Here is a 12077-nt window from a genome sequence, read left to right as displayed (position 1 = left end):
TTACTTTTGGCGAGTGATTTTTCACATGACTGATTTTCAAAACCACTAGAAGAACTTTTCAAACATCTAATGCCTATGCCTGACCCAGATGTTCTTATTTAATTTGACTGTTTTGAGTCCCAGGCTTATTCAAGGAATATGCATGGAAGTTGAAGTTCATATTCTTGAGTACAACTCTTAGCATGAGATTTAAGGCACAGTCCACCTTTGGCTCTGAAATAAAAGGATTGGGAAAACCTCAAGGAACTCTAACTATTTCTGAAACCATAATTAGTGCATCCCTTGACACCTATTAGGTTCTCAGTTAAATAAGTCTGAGGTGTGCCAGAATTTATTGCTGACTTGGGTAAAAGAGAGCTACAGAATATTATGACATTTGTGTTTTACAAAATTTTGGAAGCACATAGTGATAGTCTCTCTGTGAGCATGTTTAAAATATATGTAACTACAAATAAAAGAAACTCAATATACACGCATCTTATTTTCTATAATTATAATTGTTCAAAATGAATTCATTCATTATAAGATGCATAGTACAAGAAATAATCCAATAGACAATTTTTGTGGTGGAATTCTTCATCAAGATTCATATCTAATTAAGTAAAGATGAATAGCATGTTGCCTATTAATTGTGATAAAGTAGTTGTGGTTCTGAGACATGATTTTATCAAAGTGATGTTTAACAGAGAGCAATGTCCTGAGGAAATGGAATGAGATACAGACCTGTGCCAAGAGTGAGATGGCAAAGGGAAAGAATTCAGCATAAGAAGCTGCTGCACACATATAAGGAAAAACACCAACTGTCCTCCTATCTGTCTTTGTAGATTTTATAGTTTTACCTAAGACAGGTCTACTAAGAAGATAAGCCTGGAATATTAGTTTCTACATTGAGCCTTTTAAAAAATATTCTTCATCCTGTCTGTATATTGGGATCTTGTAAAGAGGCTTATTAAAATATCAGTGCGTGAACCAAGACTAAATAAATTGGAGAGGTTGAGGTTGAGTGTTAGTTTTAATATAATCTAGGTTGAGATTTGCTGTTAGAAAACCATGTGTTGGGATGAGATTCAAGAAAAAAGAGAGATAGTACAGTGGTAGGGCATTTGCCTTAAATACAGCTGACCCAGGAGGGACCAGGTTCGATTCCCTGCATGCCATATGGACCCCCAGCCTGCCAGTGGTGATTTCTGAGTGCATAGCCAGGAATAACCCCTGAGTGCCACTGGGTGTGGCCCAAAAACCAATCAATCCATCAATAAAGTTTGAAAAAAAAAGAAAAAATCATGTGTTCAGGCTCATACACATGGTACAACCTGGTCTGGGGAGCATTTTGCTTTCTAAATATTGGGGAAGGTTACTTGCTCTAGGAAGTGCTTAAACTCTTAATAGAATTTGGAAAAAGAAAAATTATCTTTCTTTCTATATTATGTATTATGATCCTAATATATGTGAACCCTGTGTTTGGTTTCTTTCAGGCTCGACTGACCAAAGAACAACGCTGGGGAAGCGCATTACTCTCCAGAAATCACTCTTTAGAAGAGGAATTTGAAAGGGCCAAAGCAGCTGTGGAGGTAAATTGGTTTTGGCTTGTCTTTTTCTTTTTCTGAGAGATTATTTTATACCCACTAGGGGTGACTAATGTCCGTGTGTGTGTGTGTGTGTGTGTGTGTGTGAGCTGTAACTATTGAGAATCCTTAGATAAAAAGAACTCCAATCCCTGTCTGGGTTCCATAATGAAACCATACGAAGAATTTATTGTGCCTCTGTAAAGGCCAAGGTTTATGGCTGATGTTTTCTCTCTCTAGCATCTAGCACAACATTATGAAAATAGGTTTTGCTGCTGCTTGATATACTTATAAATTTTGCTAATTAGGTGGGGGAGGGAAGCACGGATGAATATGAGGCTCATCTTAACTTAAACGATAGTATTTTCACTATTAGTAGTGAGCCAAATAGTGATAATAAATGCAATTAAATATTTGATTTGATCATTGACTTCCATATTGAGTCTCTTGAGGAGAGAGAAATAAGAAAGGAGGAGGGGAAGAAAGTAAAAGCTCTCTTTGCTCTTTTTGGCTGTTTCTAAATCTATTTCCCAGTTGTAACCACAAAGAGTACATCACAGAAGCCATCCTATTACTTCATTAAGTTTTGCTAGACTGTCCTTGAGAGTGGAGCTTTTCCCAGAAGATTAGTTCAGCTTGTTAGATCCTCCATTTCTACTATTTCTGATGTGAAATCTTGAAATTGAGGTATTCCTGGAATATGAATCATTTTTATAACTGTGGTTCCATGGAAATTTGGATGACATTATATTAAACTGAGGCCAGAGAGATAGCATGGAGATGGGACGTTTGCCTTTCATGCAGAGGGACAGTGTGGTTCGAATCCCGGCATCCCATATGATCCCCTGGGGGCGATTTCTGAGTGTATAGCCAGGAGTAACCCGTGGGCACTGCTGGGTGTGACCCAAAAACCAAAAAAAAAAAAAAAAAAAGAAATTATATTAAACTACACACTCATTCAGAAACTGCAACTTGAAATGCAATTAAGTCATGTGTACTGTTTAACACTTAAAAGGTGCTTTTGATTTGAAGAAATTATTCCATCCATAATTTCCTATCATAATTTAGAAACCCAATAAGAGAACTTTATCTCATTATAGTGCAATCCATCCAAATTTCATCTGTGAATTTTAAACTTTTTAATTAAAAAAGTTAATGCATATGTAGTGCTCTTGAATGTAATCGACTGATACACTTGATTGAAACCAACTGAGTTCAATCAAACTATTCAATTGCATGGAACATGTAGTTCAATTTGCCCTTAATGTAGATTTTTTCGAGACTGAAAGTCAAGTATAAATTTATCGTTTTAATTTCTACTGTGTGTAGCAGTCTGAATTAGGATTACTTTGAACCATAGAATTTTGGGTAAGACAATAGAATTTATGTGGTCCATAAATGAATAAAGCAATGGTCTCATACTCAAAATATTTAATTAGAAAGTATGACAGGGGTAAGAACATCATATGTGTGTATTCACAAAATCATGTAATTTTTTTATTTTTTTTAATTTTATTTAAACACCTTGATTACATACATGATTGTGTTTGGGTTTCAGTCATGTAAAGAACACCACCCATCACCAGTGCAACATTCCCATCACCAATGTCCCAAGTCTCCCTCCTCCCCACCCGACCCCCGCCTGTACTCTAAACAGGCTCTCCATTTCCTTCATACATTCTCATTATTAGGACAGTTCAAAATGTAGTTATTTGTGGTGAGCTTCCTGAGGTGAGCTGGAACTTCCAGCTCTTTTCTCTTTTGTGTCTAAAAATTATTATTGCAAGAATGTCTTTCATTTTTCTTAAAACCCATAGATGAGTGAGACCATTCTGCGTTTTTCTCTCTCTCTCTGACTTATTTCACTCAGCATAATAGATTCCGTGTACATCCATGTATAGGAAAATTTCATGACTTCATCTCTCCTGCTGCATAATATTCCATTGTGTATATGTACCACAGTTTCTTTAGCCATTCATCTGTTGAAGGGCATCTTGGTTGTTTCCAGAGTCTTGCTATATTTTATTTTAATCAATGTGGTTGGCAAAACTGTTACTGGCCTGCTTCATACATAAATATTTCAGCAACATATTCTCCACCAGAGTGTCCACATTTCACCACTATCATCACAGTGTTCCCCACCTCAAATTCTAACCCGATGGTGAGTTTCCTATTGGTAACCAATTTTTGATTTCTGTTTTCTTTTTGAATTTGTTTTGCCTACCATTTTTCTTTATATCCCAACTTTGAGAGAGATCTTTTTCTTTCTGTTCCTCTTTTACTAGCTAAAATCACTCAGCATGAAACTCTTCAAAACTATCCAAACCATCCAACCATTCAAATTGCATAATTTTATCTTTTTTAATAACCAAGTAATATTCCACCATGTATTTATACCATAACTATTTTATCTAGTCAATCATTCTGTTTCCAGATTTTGACAATTGTGAATAGTGCCACGGTCAATACAGGAATGCAAATATCTCACTCTTCCTTTGAAAACAAATCAGAGACTGCTGTTAACACTAGCCAGATCCAGATGAAAACCTTGCTTTTAAAGAAAAGAGAAATAAGGTGGACAGATCTGGTATAAGGGAACAATTGCACATTGGAGGATGGATTTGGGCATTCAATGAACTTAATATAGGATAAATATATGCTGATAAAAATATGATGTAACCAGAAACTTACATAATGTTATAATAGTGTCATTTTAATAATAAAATAAAAATATGCCTAGAGCAAGATTATTTTACCAAATCTCTGCCTAATATTTTCATAAAATCATCTGATTCTAGTATTCTCTCTCTTTTACATCCTTTTTCTATTCTGTAATTTTATCATTTTGGTCATCATCTTTCCTCATAACTCAGCAGTTAGTCCCCTTCCGATAAGTCCTCATGAGAGCATCAGTTGTTCAGTGTCCTGACGCTCTCCTCCACAGCTTCATTGCTCATTGTCCCCTTCTGTCTTCCCTCTGTTCTTCTCCCTATCTAATCTCTTATGTAACTATCTTTCCCCAGATCCTGTGTGTCAGTTTCTTGTCACTTAAAAGTAAGTGCCTCAGAGAAACTAAACCTGACCTCTCAACCCAACAACTGACATGGCCTCTTGAATTTTGTTTTCACACTTATATTTCTTACCAGGTCTTGTTTGTTTCCATTTCTCTGTTTATTGTCTGTTTTTCTGCCCTTAAAAGTTGCCTCTATAAGATAAGGGACTTGATTTCTTAATTAGCATTCTACTCCAGTATCTAGAAAAGCTAGTACTTAGTAAGAACTCAATAAATAATTGACAATTTAATGATGGTTGGCTGATGATTTAAGTGGGCAGCACTCTATTATTGCAGATAAAGTGCCATAATATGCTGTTTGCTTTTCTCTAACAGAAATAAGTGAACTAGTCAGATGATGGTATGTGGGTTTCTAGCAAGGACAGTGCTGAAGTGTCCTCTGTGGTTTTCTTGATCTCAGTGTCATTCAGGGCTACAATCTTCAGAGAATGCAGATAGCACTTGCCAGGAAAGAACATGAAGAATGTTCTTTATTTAACATGAAGCCAAGCTTATTTTTACGTATAATTAATAATAGCTGACAGCCTACAATTCCACTACTATTTGAGCTAATATGCCCTAATAAATAATATCTTTTTGAGAAATCTAACACCACATACGTGTTTACTGCCCTGGTAACCTACTCTTGGACAAAGGCTGACATTGTTCAAGCTTGGGTCAAACTGTCAGCTCTGGTGCAACAGAGGTTTTTGCTTCCATGTCTTATACGGTGTTGAACTGTGATAGCCAATTTCTCTCTGCTCATTCTATTATAATTTTTGGATAAAGAGTCAAATATTCCAATTCTGGGATTATAGAAAAAATTCATTCACTTGAGCAAGGGAGAGGGCTTTCTGCATGCTTCCTCATGAATTTTCTTTTTAGCCAGCAGCTTAAATGCACCGTCAGCTACAATAGGTCCCTAGGAAGGATGCACAGGGAAGCACAGAAGGGGAAAGCAGGGAACAAGTCCCAGGAGCTCAATGAGGCCTGAAGCTGCATTGCAGGAACAGAGATCCCTAGAGAGTTCTGTGCAGCATCTGTGGAGGAAGAAAGGTCACATGGGCAGTCAGTACCCTTATATCCACTGTCCAAAAATACCTCCTTCATCACATTAGTGGGGAAGGAAAGAATCAGCCAGGCTCTATATTGTGTTTAGCTAGTTAATATCTGTAGGTGCTCCATCTTCAAAATAAGCAAAATCACATTTAGGCTTCTTTTATAGGCCAAGACCTCTGTTGGGTGCTGGGAAGAGAATTGAATGTGTTGGTGTTTGGCCTGAAAGAGCACAAAGTATTACATATATGGGCTGGAGCAGTGGCACAGTGGTAGGGCATTTGCCTTGCATGCAGCTGAATTAGGACAGACTGCAGTTCGATCCCCTGGTGTCCTATATGGTCCCCCAAGCCAGGAGCGATTTCTGAGCACATAGCCAGGAGTAACCACTGAGTGTCACCAGGTGTAGCCCAAAAAACAAACAGCAACAACAACAAAAAAGAATTACATGTATATGCAGCTCAGATCATTCAAGTCTAGCTTATCTGGAAAGAACATTCATGGACATAACAGAGGCCTATATATCCCCTTCATTTACCTGTGTTTAGCAGGATTGCTTCTCACCCTCCCAATTTTCTCTATGCTTTTTGATTGAAGGTGGGATAGACACCTGTAGAACTAAAGCCCTTTGGATGGGCGTGGATGGTGGTAGATGGTGATGGAGGCCTTTCTCCTCCAGCCCAGGACCACGTGTATTAGCAAACCCCTCCAGTCGGTGGGTCAGCAGCTTCAGGTAGAGGCGAGGAAATCACCCACAGACAGTTTCCAGGAAATATCACCTTTATTCATGCCCTAGCCAACATGTGTGGCTTCTCTCATAACCTTTTATGCTGGATCCCTACTCAGCCCTGCATTGTATCTTGTCCCTCAGCCATCTCCTCTCCTTCCATTTTCCTTGCTCAATCTCTCTCCAACACTCCTCCTTCAAATCTTCTCTATCAAATCCCCACCCCCACTGGCCTTCTGGCAAACCTTTTGTAACACCTTAAAAACCCAGCCCAGAATTGGGCAGGTCTTTCTTGCAGGTAAGGTTACAGGAAGAATGGGGGTTGGGCAACAGACACCCAGTGGTGCTCAGAGCTTACTCCTGGATCTATACTCAGAAATCACTCCTGGTGGGGCTCAGGAGACCAAATTTTGCACCAAAACCTGGTGGAAAGCAAGCACCCTACCCACTGCACTGTCTCTCTGTGCCGTCTAGAGAATAATGCAGACCAAGGCACCATACAGTTTTGCTAGATAAATAAATGAATAAATTATACATTTATTAACTACATTTTGAATTGTCCTAATAATGAGAATGTATGAGGGAAATGGAGAGCCTGTTTAGAGTACAGGTGGGGGTCGGGTGGGGAGGAGGGAGACTTGGGACATTGGTGATGGGAATGTTGCACTGGTGATGGGTGGTGTTCTTTACATGACTGAAACCCAAACACAATCATGTATGTAATCAATGTGTTTAAATAAAAAAAACTTATACATTTATCTCTTGACTACATCTGTTTCAACTAAGCACCATTTCTCTAATGATGCTTAAGATGTGTCTCCTATGGCTTTTATAAATCAATAGAAGATCAGTAGCATTTCACTGAGCTTCAGTACTATTCATTAAAATATTAAAATATTCAGATGCATTTTAATCATTGTTTTTATGGTTCAACTTTTACCTTTTGGTAAATATTACTATGAGAAAATTTTGAAAATAATTTTTGAAAGAAAAACTTTTGAAAAGAAGTAATTAAATAATTGAATGAGGACCAAGAAAAATGTCTAACCATGGGATATACAGGGGTCATGGACAAGGGAAAAAAAGGAAATTTAAATCATTTTAACCATGTTAAATCCTTTCACCAGTGATCTTAGAATATTCTACTAAAGTCTTTTAATTCTAGAACTCTAAATTTTCTGTTCTCCACTCTTTTTCTTTGAATTTTCCCTGTGATATTGCCAAACGTGGAATTTAATTCTCCTTCCCGTAAGTATAGACTGAGCTTAGTGGTTCACTTATTTTTAAAAATGGAGGAGCAAGTGAAATACTCGAGGTAAAATACACATCAAGTAAACTGCAAACTGTGACATTATTCTACTTTCAACCCTCAGTCCTGTTCTTCACTACTTTTCCCCATCACCATCCTCAATTCAATTCAGTACTATAAAGTTATTCTTTAAAGAAGTTATTCTTAAAGCACAGAAAAATATGAACTTATTCATTCTAAACTGTAATTTTTCTATCTATTCATCTTTCTCACTTCTACTAGTGTTAATCTTATCTTTTATTATCTCTGAGCAGAAATAAACAAAGATCTGTTGGGGCCAATCCATTTCCTTTGAAGCAACATTTATCCAGTCACCAAGGAGGTATTTGGGAGCTTCTTCACAGCACCTTAACCTCTCTCCATAATAAAACTTATTTGTTGGAAGTTCTCACCTCTGTGTCCTATCGCAAGGACAGAGCCTTCAAGATAATTACTATTTGTGTTTCTGGCTAACATGCTTTTCAGTATCACTTTATGAAAAATCACTTGTATATTGGTACCACTATTACAAGAAAATGATGAGTTTACTGCTCACTAGCAATTCCTTGTTCTTAATATATGGGTAACCTTTTTGTCACAAAGTTTAATCAAGCAATGTCAGATTCAAAACAACCAAGTCACTATTTTCATTGATAAATTGTGTAATAACCTAAAGTTATTCTTTATGTTTATACTGTAGAGTTGATGGGTTTCTCTAAATGATTGAATGAAATTGATGACAATTCTTTAACTGCTTTAATTAATTGCTGCCTATATGCCTTCCCACCAAAAAAAAGATTATGTCTCTATCACACTCTCATTTTTCCTTTTGTTTTCAATGACAGTGTCACTTCTTTAAAGTAGATGGAAGGATTTGTGGATTAACTCATTCTGACTTAGATTCAATATCCAACTAAAAAAATATCAAAACAATTCTTTAACAAGATTAGAGAAATCTTGAGGTTGACAGCTTAAGATATAGATTTTCTAAAGTTTTTTTTTTTGTTTTTTGTTTTTTGTTTTTGGGCCACACCTGGCGGTGCTCAGGGGCTACTCCTGGCTGTCTGCTCAGAAATAGCTCCTGGCGGGCACGGGGACCATATGGGACATCAGGATTCGAACCAACCACCTTTGGTCTTGGATCGGCTGCTTGCAAGGCAAACACCACTGTGCTATCTCTCCGGGCCCAGATTTTCTAAAGTTCTTAACATGTTAGCTAACATGCTTCTCATATCAAATTGTTGCTAGAGCACATATATTAAATGTGCTTTGAGTTTTTAGGAAATTGACAAAATTTCTTTGCATATTGATATAATAGATAATAGTGATCTCATATAGAATAGTGCCTAAGTAATCACTACTGTAAAGTTATAATAAGCCATTGTCTGTAATATAGATAAAAATATAAAGATGAAAAGGTTATAAGTACAATGGCTTTAGATAAATTTATGGGTAAATGTTTATTTAAAAAGAAAACATAATGAGGCTGGAGATATAGTACAGTGGATAGGGTGCTTACCTTGTATGTAGCCAACCCAGGTTCAAACCCCAGGAAATATGGTTCCCAAGCACTATCAGAAATAATTTTGGAGCAAATATCCAGAAAAAAATCCCTGAGCAATGCCAGGTGTGGTCCCAAACCAAAAAAGACAATTTGCTGTAGTTTAAGTATAGCCCATTACTATGATGGACCTTTGCCTTATTCTTTCAATATCCCTTTAAGTAGTAATTTAAGTAGTAAAATCCTTATTTTGCTTTTCCTAACAAAACTTCCTTCATCTACATATTAATCTTCTAGATAAGACTTTTTTAAATTATGATCCTATTTCTTCTGAGACATGCAGCATAGGTGAACCATGCCAGAAAGACCTCTGATTGATGATGTGGTAGTTTTTAATTAAGTTTAAAATTGAATTGGTCATTTGTGTACATAAACCTTTTATTGTTGCCAAAATTTTGCAGTACCCCAACTCTCTCTCTCTCTCTCTCTCTCTCTCTCTCTCTCTCTCTCTCTCTCTCTCTCACACACACACACACACACACACTCATACACACAGTTATTCAACCTTATACAAGATCATGGGCCACAGTTTAAGAAGCCAATTTCTAGACGAGTGCTTTCCTATCCTTCCCAACTGTGACCCTTTTCTGGCCTTGTTTTCTTCCTATGACCATTCCTATCCTGCCATTTGGCCCCCTGGTATCTTGCCGTAGTTTTTCATTTACATGATTTTCATCTGTGACCTCCTCCAGTAATATCCTAGGGAATCAATGTGGTCAATGACACCCAATTAAGAACCAACATATTTGTAGAGACATACCATACCAAAACATAGTTTAGATGAGTTCCCCTGATTTCAGGTCTGAGGAACTCAAAATCTATCATTTGAATGCAATCTCTTTAACCAATAATTAATAAGAAAATAATAGAAGGTGAACTTGAAAAGACATAATAAGCCCCATCTGAGGTCAGCCTTGCATGATACAATGACTTGTGATAAACTACTCTGGGCATAGATTTGTATATTGGTAATAAAGAACAAGGAATTTTATCCTTTATCTTCAAAATGACTCTCTAATAATCAGTGAAATTAACTGAAAATACTAAGCTAATTATGGTGAAAGATCTTACACATTAAACTTATATTTAAAAAAAAGGCGAGGTCATTTAATAATGCATTTAGAAAAGTTTTAAACTAAATGAAAGTTTTGGGGGTTCAAAGTTCTTATCATAAAATAAAGGGAGGTTTGGATTAAATTGTTTCTTTCATTTAATTTTTTAATTTAAGATTTTACACTCAAAGTTTGCTTTGATTTTTTTTCATTGGGAATTGATTGCAACATATTTCAAAGATGGAATACCTTTTAAAATCATAATAGAATATTGCTGAGCTAAAATACAAGGAAATTCAAGGGACAAAAATCTTTACACACCATTTATTACAGAGTGAATATCCTGCCTAAAGAGATTTGTGGCAGTAAAGTGATACTTGATAATGTGGTTCTAAGGATGGAGAGATTTGCACTTAACTGTGAATAGAATTGGTTGTTGGAACAGTGACATTTGTTACAATTCTGATTGGGAAGAATCAAGAATATCTATTTGGAGTTATCACATTTTCCAAAGGAAAAAGCCTGTCATATTTGGCTCATGTACTTGCAGTATTGCAAAGTATCTCTTCATTTATAGTATCAGTTAAAGCAGTAGTTCTCTGCAAGACAGGTGACAAATGATGAGTGAGGAGAAACCAGGTTGAGGAAATTGGATTTAACTGGGGAGATTTTTAAACTGCTGAATTCCCTCTCCTCATGGGCTAGAATCTGAGACAAAAGAAGAACGAGAGATATCTGTAATACATGACTTTCCACTACCCCTGCTCTTCTTAAAGCAAACAAACATTCCCCCAAAGCACAAACATGCACAAGCCTTCACTGTTTGAAATAACTGATTACTTTTATGACAAGTCAAAGGGGGAACTAAACCTATACTTGGATGTTTAGAATCAGAAAAAGCCATTGAGGTTATAAGACTCATCTTTCTCAAGCAATGTTTGATTAAACTGAAATAAGGTTTACTTATAATATTATCCAGAGGTCTCCAAACTTATTGGCCTACACTTCTCTTTACAAGAGGAAACATTACTCAATGACTCCTAACCTAGAAATCTTTTGTTTTCTTTAATCGAACAAACTGCCTGCCCCCCAACTGCACTGGAAGCTACTACTGCCCCTCTATATTGCCCTATGGTGGAAAACACTATATTAGACAATCTGTGCAACAAAGAGATTTCTCAGTAACAAATTATTACATAACAGAAATTTTAATGTATGTAACTTCCTTTAACAAATAGTAATTGAGCACTTAAGTCGTGACTGAAATTTTAGTTGCAGATACTACTTCTAATGCTCACATCTATTATTTAAGGCAAGTACATCATTTTGTACTTTAAAAACTGGATATAAAAAAAACAAAGGTACAGGGGCCCGAGCGATAGCACAGTGGAAGGGCATTAACTTGCACACAGCTGACCGAGGACAGACCTGGGTTTGATCCCCCAGTGTCCCATATGGTCCCACAAGCCAGGAGCAATTTCTGAGTGCATATCCAGGAGTAACCCCTGAGCATCACAGGGTGTGCCCCCTCCAAAAAAACAAAACAAAAAATTACAAAGGCACATAGAAGGAGAAATAATCTTCCCATGATCATATAAACAGTATTAGTAGAGCAAAGGTTTGAACTCATGCCATTTATCCTCAGATAATGGTTTGTGCATCCATCCACTCACATATGAATTTTTCTACTCTGCTATCAGCTATGTTCCTGATACTCTGTCAGCTTCTCTAAATGTAAGAGTGAACTGACATAAATAATTAAAAAGTAAGATAGTT

The 12077-nt window shown here is 36.6% G+C and overlaps 1 protein-coding gene across 7 annotated transcripts in view; it reads left to right on the top strand.

Annotated features, from left to right (window-relative positions):
• The window catches only part of PEX5L (peroxisomal biogenesis factor 5 like), a 250961-nt gene that overhangs the window by 190631 nt on the left and 48253 nt on the right, over nt 1-12077 (top strand). For all 7 annotated transcript variants that reach the window (XM_049775845.1, XM_049775842.1, XM_049775843.1 and 4 more), the window contains one exon: nt 1476-1571. In XM_049775845.1, coding sequence (XP_049631802.1) covers nt 1476-1571 — 96 coding nt within the window. The remainder of the gene's footprint in view (nt 1-1475; nt 1572-12077) is intronic.

The sequence above is a fragment of the Suncus etruscus genome, chromosome 6 (genome assembly GCF_024139225.1).
Source record: "Suncus etruscus isolate mSunEtr1 chromosome 6, mSunEtr1.pri.cur, whole genome shotgun sequence".
In the NCBI taxonomy this organism is placed as follows: Eukaryota; Metazoa; Chordata; class Mammalia; order Eulipotyphla; family Soricidae; genus Suncus; species Suncus etruscus.
The sequence above is the reverse complement of the archived record's forward strand: the minus strand, read 5'-3'. Positions and strand labels throughout refer to the sequence as shown.